The 20,535-nt window shown below is 37.9% G+C and overlaps 1 protein-coding gene across 1 annotated transcript in view; it reads left to right on the forward strand.

Annotated features, from left to right (window-relative positions):
• The window catches only part of TRPM6 (transient receptor potential cation channel subfamily M member 6), an 84,039-nt gene that overhangs the window by 14,713 nt on the left and 48,791 nt on the right, over positions 1-20,535 (forward strand). The window contains exons 2-14 of the mRNA XM_032205646.1: positions 457-536; positions 1,501-1,539; positions 8,333-8,510; positions 8,906-9,119; positions 9,988-10,112; positions 10,896-11,067; positions 12,465-12,639; positions 13,257-13,380; positions 14,237-14,309; positions 14,426-14,526; positions 17,547-17,681; positions 18,237-18,290; positions 20,335-20,475. Of these exons, the coding sequence (XP_032061537.1) occupies positions 457-536; positions 1,501-1,539; positions 8,333-8,510; positions 8,906-9,119; positions 9,988-10,112; positions 10,896-11,067; positions 12,465-12,639; positions 13,257-13,380; positions 14,237-14,309; positions 14,426-14,526; positions 17,547-17,681; positions 18,237-18,290; positions 20,335-20,475 (1,611 nt within the window). The remainder of the gene's footprint in view (positions 1-456; positions 537-1,500; positions 1,540-8,332; positions 8,511-8,905; positions 9,120-9,987; positions 10,113-10,895; positions 11,068-12,464; positions 12,640-13,256; positions 13,381-14,236; positions 14,310-14,425; positions 14,527-17,546; positions 17,682-18,236; positions 18,291-20,334; positions 20,476-20,535) is intronic.

Genomic DNA, 20,535 nt, shown 5'->3' on the forward strand with positions numbered 1-20,535 from the left:
ATCAGTTCTGAACTCTGATAATAATAAGAAGGAGTCAACAATCACTTTCAGGCAAAAAGAAAATGCTGCATTTTTGCACATTTTCAGGTTTAGTAAAATTGTCACTTAATAGTTTTCTTGCAAGTCAGAAGTAATGTGCAGTCCTTTAAACAGTCCTAATTTATCCTTGCCACTTTCTCTGTTACATGTGTGTGATATTCTAAATCATTCTCATGTTTATTACTGAGGGGTGGGAATAAATTTTATAGTTCATCTTTCCATGGAGCTTAGTAAAACTTGGGAGTGAAGGACTAGGACTATTGAGAGCTGAAGGTTAATCTCATAGAATTTGCTACCACCTGACACTGTGACAGGAATCATTCAGAATTGTGTATAGCAGTGTAGACTTTGTAAAGCATTTTTTGGCAATATGTTCTGAAGCTAAGGAATACAATTATATTTGCAATGTCTTTTCAGTCCCCCAAATCTTGGATTGAAGAAGTCTTCAGTAAAAGAGAATGTGCAAACTTCATTCCCAATTTAAAAGATGCTCACAGGTAACACAATTAATTTCATTTTCTTTCTGTTAACATTTAGAAAGAATTAGCATATGCTTTTATGGGTGTTTTGTGAAGTTTAGATGCAGTTCTTTGCAGTTTTGCAATGCTGCAGTGGCGATTGCTCCATTTTTAAGTACATCTCAGCAGTCCATTTTAAATGATGCTCTTTGCTTCATCTGTGGGAGTGTTGCATGGGGTTTGAGCAACCTGGTGTAGTCCCTGCCCATGGGGTTGGAACTAGGTGATCTTTAAAGTCCCCTCCATCCCAAACTATTCTGTGTTTCTACAATACTGTTTGAATTAGAAGTGACCTTCCTTTCCTTTCTAGGCATCTGGCTTTCAGTCCAGTAACCAGAACTGTGGTATGGCATCCAACTGAAAGAGAAAAAAGTGTCATGCTTCTAATATTGCACTACTGTTGCACAGGAATTCTTAATCCTGTTCTACTGTTTTTTCCCTTCCTCAAAATAATGTCTGCTGTTTATCAAAGTTCTGAGTTACAGGTTTCTGCTCAGGCTGGCATAGGTCATGAAAAGAGTAAAGAAAAGATGAAATCCTCAACCTATTCTTTAGGAACTGAGAAGAAAAACATGATTTCATGATTTGGCATTCTAAACTCTGTATCTAGTGGATGGTGTTGCCTAAGTATACTCAGTGAAAACACATTTTGAGGGTGTAAACTTGTAATTTAGATAGTATTGTTCTGAACACATGGATTGTGTAGAGTAGATGAGAAGGAAGACTCATCTATGAAATGCAGATATAATGTATATTCTGAGATGTAAAATCTCAAACAAATCAGTGAAGTTACCCAGTAGTTCTTCCAAGGGTGAATGCAGAAGAACACAACCTTTAATTCTGCTAATAAGAATTTTATTACATGTGAGTTGATATTTTATGAATATAATTACAGATGTTTTCTTTTATACATTCATGTATCAATTAACCATCTTTATCACAGATGTCCATCAGGATGCCAGGTGTGCCAGAATTTAATCAGGTAAGAATGCATAAATATGTATCTATGATTTTTCTAATGACCTAAAACCAGCAATAGATATTCCTAGTCTATGAAACAGTGACAGCAAAAATATCCTTCCTCTTACGATGTCAGAAAAGAATTTCTGGGAACCTGGTGGAGACATTTTACCTCAAACCTATATAAAATAATTGTAGGGTAAACTTTAACTTACTCCCAGTAAAAAAAAAAAATAAAAATATCCAAATAACTTAAGTGTGTGAGTTTGTCTTAATCTTTTCCTGATGAATGAAAGACAGAAATGTGATGTTAACATGGGAAACAATTCCAGCTATATCCTGGATGATACAAAGGAGAGAGAGAGGAAAGCAATGGAAAACAGTAAGAATGAGGGAAAGAGCAGAAACAACATAAAGGGAGAAGAAATATCCCTGATGATAGGATTTCATCTGCTCTGCACTGGGCATTCTGAGCCCCTGCTTTCAGGAAGTAACAAAAATCACATTATTTTGGTGGTTTTAGCTGGTGTGTTGATTTTTCAGACAGCTAATATTTGTACCTTATATTAACTAGTTGTTTTCAATCCAATATTTTTAGTTCAGCTAGTATTCCCAAACTGTTTTTAGTATTGTTTATGGTTATAAACCAGAAGTTTTTTTAATTAACATTTAATTTTTTCTTGTTATTTATTTTGCATTAAAGGCCTTTGAAAGCTGAAGCACCAGAAAACAATGTTTCCAATAACTAAGGACTAGTAAGCTGATGCAAAATGATTCTGTCATCTGCATGAGCTTGACATTGCTTTTTGATGAAATGTTTCACATTTTGCAGTTGGACAACATGATCTCTGAAGGTCCTTTCCAACTGTTCTGTTCTGTTCTGTTCTGTTCTGTTCTATTCTATTCTATTCTATTTTGTTTTGCTTCTAAGTCTTGTATGAAACAAGAATCACATTTCCCAAAAAGCAAATAAAATACTGCTCTAAATCATGATTGCAAATGGATTTGTAAGTAAAGCAAACATTCTGTGCAGTGCTAGTTCAGAAAGGGTCAACTCCCTCTATCTGGTACCTGTCTATAAAGAATAGCTGTATGCATATTTTGCTTTAGAACAGAAGAAAGAAGATCCAAAGATTTTTTTGCAAATGTTCTAGAAGTAGAAAGAAAGCTAAAGTTGACTTGCACTTCTAAGATGGCTATTCCTTTGGGGCCAGGTGGGCTAAGTAAAGCAGTATTTATAATTTCATGGTTTAAACCACTCTAAATCAGGACCACAGCAGTTCTGTAGTTCTGTGCAACCTCTCTCACCTTGCTCTTAGTGTGACCATATTGTTAGTTGGTCTTGGAAGCTCATTAATATGGAAATTAATCTAGAGGAAAAAAAAAAAAAAGCTTTCCACCAAATCAGCCACCTAATGAACCATTATTTAGTTGCATGAATGCTAATATTATGGCAGGAGAAGGAGGAAGAGAAAATGGAAATATGCACCCCAGGGGATGGGTTTATTTTTTTTTCTTTCACTTTTCTCTGTAAAGAGATCGCATACCTTTGGATTTTTACTTTTCATCTTGTAGTTGTTTCTTTTACTATCTGTTGAGCATTTTCCTGTGGATCTTCTCCCTATACATGCAGAATGTGTGTGGGTGTCCGATGTTCATTTCAGTCAGCCATTCAGTCACGCAAGTACATTTCCCCAAATTTTAACTCTTCTTTTCTACTTGTGTATCTTATGATGCACTCCAAGCTTTACTTGAGAAGAATTTATCTTAACAAGAGTAAGTCATTTTCACCTTAGTGTTATAACTGTTTATATTGTATTTATTAGGTCAGCAGTGAAATCAGGTTTAGGCCTCTTGAGATCTGTGATTTTCCACTCAGTCCAAAATTGACGTCAGTGTACTTGATACCTATTACAATTTGACCTAATATCACAGGCAATTGAAATCTCTTAATGATTTCTTATTTGCAAAGACCTTCCAAGGTTTGAGGTTTATGATTGAGTTATACAACTATTTGCTAATACTAAGTAGAATAACTCCATGAAGTAGTTTTTAATGACATTTGATAAACTCACTAGCACACTTGTTTGTCCATTCTTTCCTGGTGTGTTGAAATGCCTCTTCAGTGCAGTGCTAACAAATACATGCCAGAAAGCACCTAGACCAGTCTCACTATGTGAATATTCAGAAGCATAGTGCCATAATTCTGAATCCTTACATATCTGAGGTGCTGTCACAAATTGTCTCTATATTTGACCATTTAGGCGCATTTAAGGCTGCATCAAAAGAAACATGGCCAGCAGGTCCAAGGAGGTGATTCTACCCCTCTACTCCCCTCTCATGAAGCTTCACCTGGAATACTGTGCTCAGCTCTGGGACCCACAGAAAGTCAGGGTCCTGATGGAGTAGGTCCAGAGGAGTGCCACAGGGATGATCAGAGAGCTGGAGCACCTCTACTATTGAAGAGAGGCTGAGAGAGCTGGGGTAGTCTGATCTATAGAAGAGAAGGCTCTGGGGAGACCTTACAGAGGCCTTCTAGTATGTAAAGAGGGCCCACAGGAAAGATGGGAAATCTCCTTATCAGGGAGTGTAATGATAGGACAAGGGATAATGGTTTTAAACTGAAAGAGGGTAGATACTAGATTAGATATAAGGTAGAAATTTTTCATAATGAGGTTGGTTAGGCATTCAACAGGTTTCCTAGAGAAGTTGTGGTTGCCCCACCCCTGGAAGTGTTCAAGGCCAGATTGGATGGGGCTTTGGACAGCCTGGTCTAGTGGGTGGCATCCCTGCTGATGGTAGGGGGGATTGGAACTGGATAATCTTTAAGTTCCCTTCCATCCCAAACCATTCTGTGATTCTGTGAATTTTTGGGCACTGTCTCTGAAGCGCTGCCTTCAAAGACACTGGACTTTGTAGTGTAGTTACTACAGTTACTTCAGTAATAACCCTCCAGGTTTCTCCTTTTTGTTTTAAGTGTGATTTTCCAGGGGTATGCTTTTGTGTTACTAACATTGCTCCCTTCTTTGCTAGTAGCTTGGTGAGCCTTTTGGACAAAGACAGTAGAGTTGTTGCTGGCACTTTGAAACTATGCTTGCGACATATTCATACTATCATAGGAAAATGCAGGCTGGTAGGGCCTTGAGGAGGTCCCCAGCCCAGAGCAGGCTCAGTTTGGGCTCAGGCTGGGCTGCTCAGGCCTTTACCCATCTGGAATGTGAATACGCAGGTCACAGAGGCCCGACCTGCTTGGGCACTTGCTCCACAGCTGGACTATCCTGGTGGGGAAAAGGCTTCTCCTCATCTCCATCCTGAGCGCCTCGAGCCTCATCCCATGCTCTGCCATCCGCCTTCCTGCCAGGCACCGCTGGGCAGAGCCTGGCCATATCTCCTCCGTCCCCTCCAGCTGCCCCTTTTCCTGGCTGAACCGGCCCCACTTCGCAGCCTCACCATGCAGGGCAAGGCCTCCAGCACCACCGCCTTGGTGCCTCCCCTCCCTCCTGCCTGTTTTTGGGCATCCTCCCCACAGACTGCAGCATCCCAGCCCAGACACAAGGTACTGGGGAGCTGTGCCTGGTGCCCAGCTGGAGTGGTGTAAACGGCATCCCCGTCTCTCCTCTCATCCCCAGGGTTTAACCCACAGAGGGCAGTCAGGTGGGACAGGCATGATTTATCCTTGGTGAGCTCTTACTGACTGCTCCTGATCACTGCCTTCTCGCTCATGTGCCCAGACATGGGCTCCAGGAGGTATTGCTCCACGATCTCACCCAGGACTGAAGGGAGGCCAGCCGGCCTGCAGTTCCTCAGGTTGGAACTGCAGTTTTGAAGACAGGTGTGGCATTTGCATCTCTCCAGCTGATCTCCATGAGCCTTTCAGAGCTGATGGAGAGTAGCCATAGAAGGGCATTTGCCAGCTCCATTAGCACCCTCTGGTGCAGCCCAATGGGTCCCAGGGTATGTGGCTCCAGAGCTCCTAAGCAATCCCTGGCTCAAGGACTAACCCTGGTTGTGAGCTCTTCTCCTCCTTGAGCCCTGTAGCTATACACACAGCACAAAAGTTTACAGAAAAGCAAAGCAAAACAGATGTGTATGATGTTGTGCTTTGGTTTCCTCACCCTTTCAGAGAGCCTCTTGTCTTGCCTTTTGAACACTCACATCAGGAAGGCCTTAGCACCTGGTCTGTCCCTGCTAGTTGGCTGAAGATCCTGAGCATGCCAGCATGTGGCAGAGCATGAGCTGCTTGGAAATACAGGACCCTTTGAGTTCATACCTCTTATTACGGTTATCGCTGAAGTAAAAGCAGGTGTATGTACCCTAACCTGCACGTGTTTGGTCCACGTGCAGTTCCTTCATTGTCTGCTGAATGTAGCTGAACTGTTCTGAGTGCAGCTCACCTGTGGGCATATTTGCATCTAAGCATTAAGTATGCAGTGCTAATGCTGTTAATTACTAAAACTGTTCAATGCTCATTGGGCCTCTCAGTTTCAAGGTTACTGCACTGATTTGTCATGCCAGATAGTTGGTTGCTTTCTATAGGATCTCTGCTTTAAAAAGGAAGGTTGCTCTGGCTCTTGCTGCTGTGGAAAGTACTGTTAATGTGACCCTGCATGGAGCAGTAATGTGAGATAGTCATTCTGTGCTCGTATTTGATCATGTAGTTCTTACTCTGTAGACTGAAATTAATTCAGATTTTAGAAAATTTAATGCAGTGATAATGAACCTGATTGCTTTTCAGTGCTGCTCTTCCAAGCACTGACCTGTGCTGAGTTGGACTGTGTAATGTGGTATAGTAAGTAATTAAAGTTAATGTAGTATTTAGGTGGGGCTACTATTGGCTAACTGTCTTCCAGAATGACTCCTGCATAAATGGGTTTGTTATGGTGAGACCACTCCAGGAGCAGAATGGTGACAACAAGATATTTTCAGGACCAAAATGAATAAGGATACTCTTACTCATTTTTCATCTGGAGATTTCTCTGTTTTTTTTTTTTGGGGGGGGGGGGGGGGGGGGGGCGGGGTTTGGACATCTTACTGTCTCATACCCTGGAGTCCCCAGAAGATCAAAAGAATGAGGAAAAAAAATGGAGCAAGGAGGCTAATACCTTACCTGTAAGGAAATATGCCTTCTGAAGACCAATCAAAGCTATTTCTTTTTTGTGGTCCTTCCTCTGTGGCACATGGGCAGAGCCATAAACATGTATAGTCATTACCCTCATGTCCTTTGCAGGCAGATGTTATCCAAGGCTGTTTTGCTTGTGTTATCTGGCTCTGCAGCTACATTTCTCTGAAACACTTTTAGAGCAGGTAGGCCTATGTAGCAACTCTCAATGAAGTCTAAGTCCACGTGCTATTTGACAGCACTTGCAAGGTCTGCAACGATCTTCCACCTGTGTTGAACCCATGCAGTTTCCTGAAATAGTCATTTCATTGTGTATCTGTAAATGTTTTGGTGTGACTGGCTTATTCTCCAAGTTCCAGCTTGGATACTTTTTGTCTAATTCATGATCCTTGACCTGGACTGCCTCTGAGGAGTCTGAATTACAGCAGGTTTAGATTTTGGGGTCATCAGAATAAGGTTTCTAGATCAGTAGCTAGTTTCATCAGCTCCTGTGCCTGCTCTGCTATTTCCTGTTTTGTTTTGTTTTGTTTTGTTTTGTTTTGTTTTGTTTTATTTTATTTTATTTTATTTTATTTTATTTTATTTTATTTTATTTTATTTTATTTTATTTTATTTTATTTTATTTTATTTTATTTTATTTTATTTTATTTTATTTTATTTTATTTTATTTTATTTTATTTTATTTTAATAAACCCATAACTGTAGGAGGCTTCCTTCTCCAGTTTGCTTAGTTGACTTCCTTAATTTGCTTAGGGCTTTTTTTTTTTTTAATGTATTTATCTTTCACAAGTTAGTTTACACTTATCTACACAAAAAATAGTGTCTCTTTCTGAGCTTTTCAGGGTTTTGCAGATCAAGTTTACATCTAGCTTGCACCTAGATGCACAAGGAATGCATCAGAGTCTGAAGGCAGTGTTTTGACTGAATTTGGGCTTTTGGAGGTTATTTGTTATTTTACAGACTAAAGGGGAAGAATTTATCTCCATTTCGCAGAGCATGTTAACATTTGAAATGTCTAAAGGAAAACTGGAGTGTCAGATGTCACTGTGAATACATCAAATTTACCTTTGTAGAACAGGCTGGAGCCTGTTGGAGCCTGTATGACAGTAATACTGATTGAATTTGGAGTCTAGGTTATTCATCCTGTTGCAAACCTTAAATGCTAACTGAGCTTCTGCTAAATTTCTCATAATGTTGCACTTAATTTATTTTGTATATTTACTTTGCTGATGTCCAAGGGTTAGTACAATGGTCTCTCTAGATTGAGGGTTGCTCCTCTCCTCTCAGTTAATGGCTGTAACTACTAGATCTTTCTTCAGTACCTAGAATAACCTCTGGTAATAATCATAGCAAATCTTGGTGTCCTAAGATATTCCTCTGAAATTTCACAAGACCAGTAAATACTAGGTCAAAATTAATTTATGGGTAAACTGTCAAACTGTTAGCAGTGTTCTCAAGACAGAGAACAAGTCATGTATCTAGTAAAGCATGTATATTTAATTCAATGTCATTTTGTCATTTCTGAGATTTTTTAGCTGAGCTCCTTTTTATTTTATTTGGTGTCAGAGAGATACTCTTCTTTACAGGAAAACTATGTAGGCTATTTTAGTGATGATCCTAGAGCTGTGCACAAGTGTGTATAGTATAAATTTGTTTTGTTATATCTAATCTCTTTATCTGACCTCTCTAATGTGAGATGCTGCTGTGGACGTCTGATTGGAGATCACCCAGGATTAAACTGTAGTTGGCCTGTCTATCAGTCTGCCCTGCAGAGAGATGAAGAATGGTCTGTGCAAAAACATACAAAGATGAGTCCAACAGATGCATTTGGAACAATCAAATTTCAAGATGGAGATCACACTTACCATGCCAAGGTTTGCATGTAATTCCATTATTAATGAATGTTGAGGGTATATATGTCTGATTTTTTCTTATAATTCTAGTGTAAGAAAAGTGAAGAGTGACACTGGGTGAATATTGGATGGTTTTTCTTAAAAGAGCAGGGGAACCTAAACGTAATTCAAGTTAGAGTGTGTGCATAATATTTTTATGTTGAACTTCACTGTAACTAAGAATAGCTTGTCTTTTTGTCTGTACTGCTCACTGCTGTATTTTTGTGTTATCACTTTAACTGTGTTATGAAAGCTGTGATCCTGCACAAGGTGTTTAAGATGTCAGAGGTGGGAACTTCATAAGATGTTGCATTTTCTTCTCTAGGAGTATTTTAAGGGTGTTTATTTTACCCATTTTTTTTGACTATTTCTTCCAGTATATTAGACTCTCTTATGATAGCAATTTGGATCAGCTGTTACACTTGATGGTTAAAGAATGGCAAATGGAGTTGCCAAAGCTAGTTATCTCCATTCATGGAGGCATTCAAAATTTCCAGCTTCCCTCGAAGATCAAGCAGGTTTTCAGCAAAGGACTGGTGAAGGCTGCTGAGACTACAGGAGCATGGATAATTACAGAAGGCATCAACAGCGGTATTGTAATTCTTATTTGTTTTAGTTTCCCTTTAGTGTTCTCTGTCTGTATATAAGCATATATTTTTGGGGAAAATATAATGAAATTGTTTGATATTTGTGATATTTTACCACAAAAACAAAGCATTTCTGGTTTAGGAACAATGCATAATTCAAAGAGTAACAGTGCCTATGCTGTTGACAAGCATTCTGAATATTTTTTTATATTTATTTTTATCGTTCTATTTATTTTTTATTGTTCTATTAATGAGCAAAGAGTATTCTGCATGTAGTAAGAAATATAGTGCCAACTGACAGTAGATAAGCAGTGCTTATTTTCAGTCAATTTTATCTGCTTTATTGAAATATTTAGCTCCTGAGGTCTAGAAGCAGTGTTTTTGAAACTGTTTTCAAATCTAAATTTAACTTCTGTTTTATAAATAAGATTTTTCTTGAGTTATGTTAATCATTACAACTAGTGTATTATTATCTAAAAATCTCTGTGTATTTTTCTACTCTCAAAAACTGAGGTGGTCAGTAAGCCACAGAACTGAAACAATTTTACTTCTTTAGTTTTTATTCAATCAAGTGACCTTACAGGAGAACCAGCCTCTGCAGTTATGTAAATAATGAAGTTTCAGTTTAGGTAGAAAGCCCCAGTAGCACATATGTTAGAATTATTAACTAAAAATTTGTATTGAGTATGAAGCATTGGCACATTACATCTGAGCTTTACAATTACTGCAAGGCACATCAGGTATAGAAGCAGGGAGAATGTTTATTTCTGATCAAAACATAACCACAGAATAAATTACATGATGGAAAACTCTTTCATTTCTGTCCCGTAGAGAGTCTATAATGTAAAAGAAAAATGATAATTATTTTTTAGGAGTGTCCAGGCATGTGGGGGATGCACTGAAAGGTCGTACCTCACGATACCTGAGAAAGATTTGTGCTGTTGGGATTCCCCCATGGGGTATCATTGAGAACCAGAGGGATCTCATTGGCAAAGATGTGAGTTTAACGCATTTTAATAAAACCCTTCATGTTCTGGCAAAGTTTTAGCTTTTGTGCATGCCTTATTTTCTGTTTGCTTTATTTCCCTGATTTGGTATTTTTTCGTAGTAACAGAGGCTTAGATTTTGTGCAGGAGGGGAATTCTGTGGCATGTTGAGACAATGTATTTTGTTTTTCTTACGTAAATGAATAATTTAAAAACATTTCTTATAGGACATTGTCATTCCTTTTTTGAAATTTTGTAATTAATTAGGTAACTCCGATGATGCTAATGATGTATTTCTATATTCATTTGATTTAGGATAGGCAATCAGGTTAATGGTATACACAAAAAGGCTACTATTATGTGTGATTTTTGTTCGTAAATTAGAATTTTATGTAAGTGCCAATGTGGGGGCACAATCTACTTAGCTGTTGAAAAACATATGATATGTAAGGCACATTAATTCCTGATAAAAACATGTAAGCTACCATTTAACAGAAATACACCCAGGAAAAATATGCCATTGTGTTTCAACTGTTGCAAAGAAAGGCAGGCAGTGACCCTGACTAAGGACTGCAAGCCTGCCTAATCAGAAATGTTTTCTGTGTTATAAATTGTGGTTTTGTTGCTGTTAAGATCATATAAAATGAAAGCCCATTCTTGACTAAAGCAACGAAAAGCATGGTAGAGACTTTCAGAAGATTGCAATGTGATGAAGAAATACATACAAATGAGATGACGTATCTGGTGATATTGTGCTGGTATCTGTGAAGATCTTTTTATTTTGGTTTTCATAGGTAGTTTGCCTATACCAGACCCTTGGTAATCCACTCAGCAAGCTAAGTACCCTCAACAGCATGCATTCTCATTTTCTAATGGCAGATGATGGGACAGTAGGCAAATATGGGAATGAAATGATGCTCAGGAGGAATTTGGAGAAGTATTTGTCACTTCAAAAAATACATGCAAGTAAGTACTACCATGGTCAGCTTTATTACAGAAACCCTATTTAAAAAATCATGAAAGTACTTGACATTTCCTGTCCTCTTCTTGTGAATGTGGCAATTAGGGATGTGGTTTAATGGTGGAATTGGTAGTGTTAAGTTGATGGTTAGACTTAATTATCTTAAGGGTCTTTTGCAACCAAAATGATTCTGATTCATTTTCTGTAGATTTCACTGAGATTGACAGTGCAACTGTCTTGAATTTTGAATATCAGAAAAATAAAAAGGACAGCATTCTCATAAAGCATTTTGCATCTGGACTAACTCACATTTTGGTTTCTTAGTTGTAGGGACATCTAAATGATTCAGATTATTCAGTATTGATTGAGCATTTGCTCAGTTCACACAGTTTTGCATGGTCTTTATATAAGCACTAGACAGTTTTGCAGCATTTTGCCAGGCAGAAAAACTCACATTCAGTTGAATTTGTATTCTTCTCCCTTTTTTATTACTTTTATCCTTATCACTTGTTTATATTACCAACCTGTGTCCTCCCCACGTACAGAAGCAAAGACTGGTTGCAAAAGGAATACTTTTATCCAGTGTTTCTGTTTGTCACTTTGTGCAACTTCCATTGGTTGCTTACACAGTAACTGAATTATAGTATAAAAATAATGAAGGAAATATTTATTACATAAACAAGTGTTTCTTTTTATGTACTAGTTTCTATAAGTCACTTGTGGAAAGTACATTATTACCTAATGATTTAAATCTTTACGTATGTTAAAAAACTTTATTAGAGTTATGATATTGATTCCTTGTTTTCTTAATTTGCTTACAGTATAATATTTAGAAACTAACTCTGTTTTTAATCTGTTCATATTTAGAGCTTCTTACTCAGCCTCTGATATTTTTTATTAGGACTTTAAGTCAGACTATTTCTACTTTTTATTATTATTGCATCTTATTGGAAATATTTCTGATTAGTAAGAAAAATAGCCTGCTAGTGTAAAACTTGAGAAAGTCCTTAGAAGGTGCCTCGTTACTTTTTTTTATATATGCAGGTAAGAAAATGGATATGGATCGCATTTAAAATGCTGTCAGTGTCCTTGTATGTGTGAGAGTTAATATAAAGGGCAGGATATTCAAAATGATATTCCTTCTTTCTGATGCTAGAACTTTATTGAGAAGTTTTCATGGTCATTTTGATCTGTCACAGAAGTTCTCTGAAAATCAGTCTTAAATTAGAGACAGTGGAGGTATGTTTTCCTCTCCGCTGAATTGCATAGTTACCGTGAGACTCCTTCTTGAGTATTGATCAGATGTCCTGAGTTTTTAATTTAATTTAATTTAATTTTTGTGTGTGTGTGTGTCTGTGTGTGACAGACCTGTTTGTAACTGGTTACATGTGTTTTGAAACAGGAATGGGCCAAGGTGTACCCATAGTTGGGTTGGTGGTGGAAGGAGGTCCCAATGTGATTCTAATGGTGTGGGAGTACGTGAGGACCAGTCCACCTGTCCCGGTGGTGGTCTATGATGGCACTGGCAGAGCTGCAGATATCCTGGCTTTTACCCACAAACACACAGGTGATACAGGGTGAGTAGTGCATGGTCTGTTGTATTGGGAGGGGCCATAAAACACCTGTGGGGAGGGGGAGAAGGGAGGAAGAGGTAGTATTTTTCCCCAATGTATTGTAGTGGGCACTTTTTTCACTTTGTCCTCAATATTTTATCTTTAAAAAAATAAAATAGAAAACCTGTCATTTGAGAAGAAAAGAAGAATATGAACAGAAGGGTTAGCAGACAGAAATGAGGGGAAAAAAGATGAGGGCAACAGAGAGATATCAAGACTAATGAGGAATTTAATTTTATCCCTAAATTAATTCAGAAAGAAAAAATAGTTTCTAAACTTTTAGTGTCTGTTTGCTTTATATTCATGGATAATCCATTAAAAATAAAAAACTGTTCCATTTATTCAATTTCCGGTAGTATATATGTATGGTCAGAACAAATGTCTGTGTGAATAATAATTTAAGTTATTGAATGCCTTTGTTTTGTTTTGTTGAGCAAAGGGAGGAAGATGTCAACAGAGAAGCAGATGTAAAAGAGATCTCCGAGTGTCTCTGCAGTCTCTATCTCTTGCTTAGATGTCATTTGGGCCGGGAAGAAGTAGCCCAAAAAATACATATTTTAGCATGTATATCTGTTTTTCAGGGAGCTGCGCCCTCAAGTGAAGGAGGAGGTTTTGGTAATGATTCAGAATATATTTAGTTTGGGACAGAAACAGTCCAGTCACCTATTTCACATTTTGATGGAATGCATGGAGCACAGAGAGTCTGTGAGTGTGATTAGCACTCTGACTTTTTTATATCTTAATTTGCTGTTACACTTTTTTCCCTTCCTGTGGTGGGTTGGCATGGACACAGCAGTTGTAAAAGTAATGGTGTTATCCCTAAAGTAAATATAATAAAAAAGTGTCTGTACTAATTTATATACTAAGTAGCTACACAGAGACTGCTTAGTTAACTTTGGAAGTCTTGATGGCTGGTTATGAAATGACAGCCTTTCTGATTTTAGTAGAGGCTGGATATCTTTGTTTTCACAGGAAAGATCAATTAATTATTATTATTATTTTTTTTTTAATGCTCTACTGCTGTCTTCTTGGTAATTTGGAAATGGTTCTAGCCATTCTTCTACTTGTACCAGAACTGTGCTAGAATTTCTCTCCCAATATCAGGGTAAACTGTGCTGTCATGTTTATTGGCTCAGGAGCTTATTTGGAGTTGCCAAATATTTGTTCTGGGAATAATGACAGTTGTAGCAATGATTACTAAAATGGAAGCTATCCAATATGTTTTTATTATTACTTGTTTTGCTTAATCGGAGTGTCTGTTTTCTAGTTGAAAGCTACATAGTTATTCATCATGTTGCCTTTTAACATTTTGCAGCTTTAAAACTAATCAAAAGGAAACAGACATGTTATTATGCAGTAGGTTGATGCTAATTTGCCTTGTATGGTATTGTATTACAAAGCAAAATGGTACATTGTCTTTCTGAAACAAAGGAAAATCATGCCCAGGCCTTTGCCAGTGTTCGTGTTGAAAAGTTTATGATTTAATCTACTACAACCAAGAAGAAATAACCATAGACTTCGTTACCTCACCTGAAATAGTGTAATTCTGCAATTCTAACAGATAACCATACTTGATGTGGAGTCTGAAGAGCAGCAGGACATTGATTTGGCAATTCTGACTGCACTCCTGAAAGGTACCTGAAAATGCAATCTGCTTTCATCTAATGTTCAGTCCCACTGGTTTATCCTTTTAAAGCAAAGGAGTAACATCAATGTGTGAAGACTACTCGGTCCTTTGCTTGTTTCCTAGGTACAAATATGTCTGCTTCAGATCAGCTGGATTTGGCATTGGCCTGGAACCAGCTAGATATTGCCAAGAAACATATATTGGTTTATGGACAACACTGGAAGGTACATTTTATTTTTTCACAGTAACTTTACACTTTATTTTGAAAACTGATTTTTCCATGATTTCCATTTGTCAGGCTTTAAATGAGGAGTAGTTTGGTGCTTGGAGTCAGTCTTCATCTCTAATTTTGAAGAAGCATTTTTCTTAGAACTGCAAAGTGCTCAACTGTAGAGACAGTTGAGGGCATCAGTTGTGCTTGTTTACCCAGAGAAGACATGCTATCTAAAATTTCCATAGTTTTCACTGCTAGCTTTTTCAAACAGTTTTAGTGGTCCTTCTGAATATGTATCCCTCAAGCCTATGTTGGCAATCACTGATGATCACAGACGTTTCACGGTAACCCAGAACATTCTTTTCTTTGAAGGAATAAACTACAAAGGAGTGTTATCTCTTTTTTCCTAGCTCAAGAGAATACGGATATCCCAATACAAATACCGATTCCTTTATGGTGTTGTCAAGTAGAAATAAAATTACTTGTGGTTAGCATGCCATTGTGGCTCAGCTTTGCAGAAAATGACCTAGTATATGCCACGTTAATCATGAGTCAGCAATATGCCACTACAAAGGTTAACAATACCATTGGCTGCATTAGGCAAAGTATTGCCAGCGCTGGTGAAGCTGCACCTGGAAGACTGTCCATTTCTATTCTCCCTGCCAGTACAACAGCTATCTGGACATACTGGAGGGAGGAGGGAGTCCAATGTAGGGCCACAAAGGTGATTAAGGGACTGGAGCACCTGTCCTATGAGGAAAGGCTGAGAGGTCTGGGACTTCCCATTTGTTGTAAGAGTGCATATTTATCAAAGTAAAACTTTTCTTTGTCTTTTCTTTTTTTTTTTTTATTTTTATTTTTTTAATATATCTCCCATTCTGCTGTTAAGAGGGCTGATTTCAGCTATGCATCTGTTTCTTGGGAGATCTTATAGTGAATACTACCTGGTACTGACAGTTTCTACCACTTTACTGATGACTTCTAAAATCTTTTCTACCGACAGTTCAGTTTGACATAGTTCCTCAGATTTGTCTGCCATAAAGAACAGCTTTAATGTAGGAACTTTCCTAACATATTCTGTAGTGAGCGGTGAGGCAATGAATTAATTTGCCATTTCCGTAATAGACTTCTCTTTTCTCATGTTTCCTTTACACCTTAATCATCCTTTGGCCTTTATGTATTTACTGGCAGTCCCCCTGCTCCTGCTCCTCTACTTCAGATGTGCTTGAAAAAGATCTGTGTACCTCTTCATATCTGCACAATTGTTCAGCACCATTTTGAATGAAAAGTCATTGTCAAATAATGAAATAATTTTCTCCCCTTTGAGTAAGATGAAAAGAGTTTGTAATAAACAATGCTTACATCTCTAGATGCTTCTCCAAGCAGAAATTGGAAAAAAACATGTTCTGGAAAATCTTCTGCCAATTAAGTAGGAAACAATCTTAAAATAACAACACTTTCTTCATACATTGTAAATTAAAACAAACAAACAAACCAAACAACAACAACAACAAAACAAAACAACAAGAAAAAAAAAGAAAAAAAAACCACCAAAACCACTGTTTTAAACTTCTATTTTGACCTAAATTCTTTCTTGATTAAAGAGGAGTACCTATCCAATGCAGTTGTAAGTGTCAACTGTTTACACATGGATATTTGGGTATTATGAAAAAATTCTTCACTGAGAGCGTGATTGTGCACTGGAACAGTGCAGTTTGTTTTTGGACGACTCTAAGCACAGATACAGGCTGGATTGAAAGCAGCCCTGAGGAGAAGAACCTACGGGTGTTGGTTGATGAGAAACTCAACATGAGCTGGCAATGTACACTTGCAGCCCAACTGTATTCTGGGCAGCGTCAAAAGCATGGCCAGCATGGAGGGAATTCTCCCCTTCTACTCTGCTCTCATGAGACCCCACCTGGGGCCCCAGCACAAGAAGGACATGGACGTAACTGTCCTTGTCCTTATGGGGCACTTCAACTTGCCAGATGTCAACTTGGATTACCACATGGCCAACAGGAGCAGATCCAGGAGTTTCCTAAAGCACCTTGATGATAATTTCTAACTTCTTGCAGTTGCTTAGGGTGCCAACTAGGAAAGGTGACCTCCTAGATCTGTTGCTGGAGAACACAGAGGGTTATCGTGTGCTGGAACAGGCTCCCCAGGGAAGCAGTCACAGCACCAAGCCTGTCGGAATTTAAAAAGCATTTGGACTGTGCACTTAGTCACATGGTCTGAATTTTTGGGTAGACCTGTGTGGTGCCAGGAGTTAGACTCGATGATCCTTATGGGTCCCTTCCAACTCTGGGATGTTCTATGGTTCTATGATTAGAGCAAGTCCAGAGGAGGGCCACAAGGGTGATCAGAGTGCAGGAGCACCTCTCCTATGAAGACAGGCTGAAGGACTTGGGGTTCTGTGACTCTATGTCCAGCTCCTTTGTTATTTTGCATGTAGAAGTCCTCTTAAATTCTGCATAAGTACTATGACTAGAGTGTTTTCACAGTTTGGACACTGCTGTAGGTAGAGCTCTGCTTTGCAGTGTGTTGGAGAGAGTTTATCCTAACACAGATTCTCTCACATATGTGAAGAGAAGTCTGCTTTAAAGAACTTAGAGTTCTATAGAGAGATCTTGAAATATAGTACCTTGAAATGGCTTTTGTCATATGTCAAAAAAGAGAGGCTTTCCTCCTGCCCCCAGCATTATCATACATTAGCTTCTGAAGTGAATTGAAGAGTAGGAGAGTACCATGCTGTAGAGTATATTATTATCCAAGTCTGGTTGTAAAGATAGACTTGTAAAGGTCTTTACAGATGTTGGGTTTATGGAGACACAGTTTTACTCCCCCTTGCTACTAGATTTTTTAGGTAGGTGCTTCTTCCAGTATAATTTTCTTTTTTACTGTATACTTCGAATATACATAAAGACAAATCAGTGTGATAAACAGATCTTTAACTGCCCAGGAATCTTTTATTTAGTTCCATAAGAAGATAACTTTCTAACCTTTCCATCTATTTCTGTCCTTCTGAAGGTTGGTGCTTTGGAACAAGCAATGCAGGATGCTTTAGTGATGGACCGCGTGGATTTTGTGAAGCTGTTAATAGAACATGGAGTAAACATGCACCATTTTCTTACCATATCTCGTTTGGAAGAACTCTACAATACGGTTAGTATTTGAAATCCCAGTGTACAAAAGGCACACTAATAGCTTTGGATAAACATTTATAGAAAGTTTACTGTTTTCCTGTTTTCCTTAAGAGATTAGGCTGGGCCACTTTTATTTTTTTGTTATTTTTTTTTTTTTTTAAATAAAGGGCTTTTGAGAAAAATCGAAAATGAATGGGTTTTGATCAGTTTTGATTGCAATGAAGGATTATTGGATTGATGTCCCAGCTTTTTATTTTTCAATTCATTGACTTGAACCAGACTGCTCATCTGAAGTTCATGAGAATTATGCTCTGCTTTTAATCCAGTATCTGATGTATACTTACTTTGTTGTAAATGATATGCTGTTTAACCAAAGTGATTCCTACTGATGTACAACATATTAAGATTTAAGTTAATAGAGGTGCTACAGATTGGAATTGAAATGTTTTTGAAGAGGTTTGTGGGGACAGTGTGAATCACAATGGCTTATTCTGAGGATCTCTAAACTTATTTCCTCAATATTATTTTTCAAATTTAGAGATGTGTTGATTTACTTTTTCTTTTCACATTACAGAAACAAGGACCATCAAATCTACTTTTGCATCACCTAGTTCGAGATGTGAAACAGGTAATGGAGAAGCTGTGGAGTAAAAATAGTAATTTAAAACTTTAGTGTCCAGTGGCAGACTGCTATTAGACTATACTGGGGAATATGAAGGAATAGAAATGATGTTTTCATTATCATACTCCTGTATCTACTAAATGGTTTTATCTTCATCCCACGAATCCCCCCAAGCAATTAACTAACCTACTACCACTGAATGTTCCCAAAGGTCCTGTACCTTAATTTCAAAGCCAGAGGTTCGTATAGATCAGACTGTCTCTTTCTCAAGTTACTAAAGTGGTATTATGAAGGGATTGTACAAAAGACTTAGTGAATTAGTACAGTGATTATGCTTAGTGAGGTAATATTTTTCTTTTTTTCCCCTAAAGTGAAAGAAAGAGGTTTTCTGTGCTAAGCAGTAACAGAAAGATTACGTGACAAGAAATATTACTTTACTGTGCTGCAGTGTCTAGAAGAACAGAAGGTGGCAGTGGATGACTATTGCATGGAGCTCTGGCTGACTTAGTTTAGTGACAGCCTTGTTATATAGCTACATTTAATTTATTTCATATTTTCATTATCCCTGACAGCTTTGCTTAACCAGAAACGGATAAGTGTCCTTTCTGCATCTAGTCTCCACTGCAAGAGATGCCTAGATCCAAAACTAGATTAATTGGCCAATTCATTCCAGGTTATGAATACTAAATAAATAAATAAATAAATCTGACTATTTCTCTGGTCTCAAGTATTGGGATTTCTGAGATTTTCTTTTTGTGGGTGACCTCCATGTCAATGCCATTGATGCTATGCAATAGGAGGGCACAGGGTGTTCAGATCTTCGTGGCAAACGATTTTCTGTGTTTTCCCACACTGAGAGACATATTTTGGGTTTAATTTATATGATGGACCTGGAGGATTGCAGTGTTGAAAATACATTCTGTTCTTCCAGTCTGCGAATGGAGTTTTCTCCATTAGTGTGACCAGCTTTGCTGCTGCTTTGTTTGAATGGAGATACATTGCAGTCTGCCCCTGCTAGCATTCAGTATATGTTACTTGTGCAGAGAAGTATCTACAAATGTGGGTACTTAGGACTATAATTACTGGCCTATTTCTTAATTTTGGAGGTGTCAAGCTGTGAGACACGCTTTTGCCCAAGAATGCTCAACATGTTGGTGCCTCTTGTTAGGTTGAAAAGACTGGGTGGCTTTTGCTAGCTACACTAAGGGTTACCATGAAAGTCCAATGAAAAAAACTCAGCCTAATGAATAAAATGGCTTTTTACAGTCTGAAAGGCATAGACTCCTCTGATCCTGTTAATACCTCTCGTCCTGTTTATGTTCAGGCAGGCACATTTTTCATTTCCAAGAGTTGCACTTTAAGTTTTTATTGATAATATCTAAAATATGCATGGAAGATAATCTTTCTTCAACTAATTTGTCACAAATCTTGTGTCTTGGAAGTACACTGGATGTACCCAGGGAAGCAGTTGTGCTTTGAACACAAGTAGTGACATACTTGGAAGGTACAACTACTACAAGTGCAGCTACTGTCCTAGTTACCATGACAGTCTTGAGCCTCTACAAGAGACTACAAGCCTCCTGGAATTATTCTACAACATTAAATGTATGCTTCATCTATACCTTAATTTTTAATTAATGAACTGGTTTAATGAGCAAATTGTACTCTACCAGTTTGCTCTGTTATCTGAAAAGGAAGATTTTTACCAGCCTCTCTGGCTGATAAAAATTGTACTGAAGTACTGAATTGTACTGAAGTACAATTAATTACCTTCAGTGTTGAATGTAGCTCATCTTGTGAACATTGCAATGTATTTCCCTATGTGATGTGTATGCAGTGGACAGCAGATGTCACACTTCTTAGGCTGAAAATGTCAGTATACCTCTTTTCTCCCTACTAGAGCGATATCATATGCCTAAAGACTGTTTACACTTCTTGACTGATGCAGTAGCTGTCAGTTGCACCTTCTTCCAGAGTTCCTTCATAGTATCAGTGATAGCAGGTTGCACGTAATAACATCACAAAATGTTTGTGACATTTGGCGTTCCAGAGTACACTTCCTTCGGATTATAAGATATCCCTGATTGATATTGGGCTGGTTGTAGAGTACCTTCTTGGTGGAGCTTATCGGAGCAGCTACACAAGGAAACATTTCCGAATTCTGTACAATGATCTGTACAGAAAACACAAGGTAAATTCTGTGAAATGTCTACCACTTGTCACAAAGAAAATCTAAAGTATTACACCTTAA

The sequence above is a fragment of the Aythya fuligula genome, chromosome Z, assembly GCF_009819795.1.
Source record: "Aythya fuligula isolate bAytFul2 chromosome Z, bAytFul2.pri, whole genome shotgun sequence".
Taxonomy (NCBI): domain Eukaryota; kingdom Metazoa; phylum Chordata; class Aves; order Anseriformes; family Anatidae; genus Aythya; species Aythya fuligula.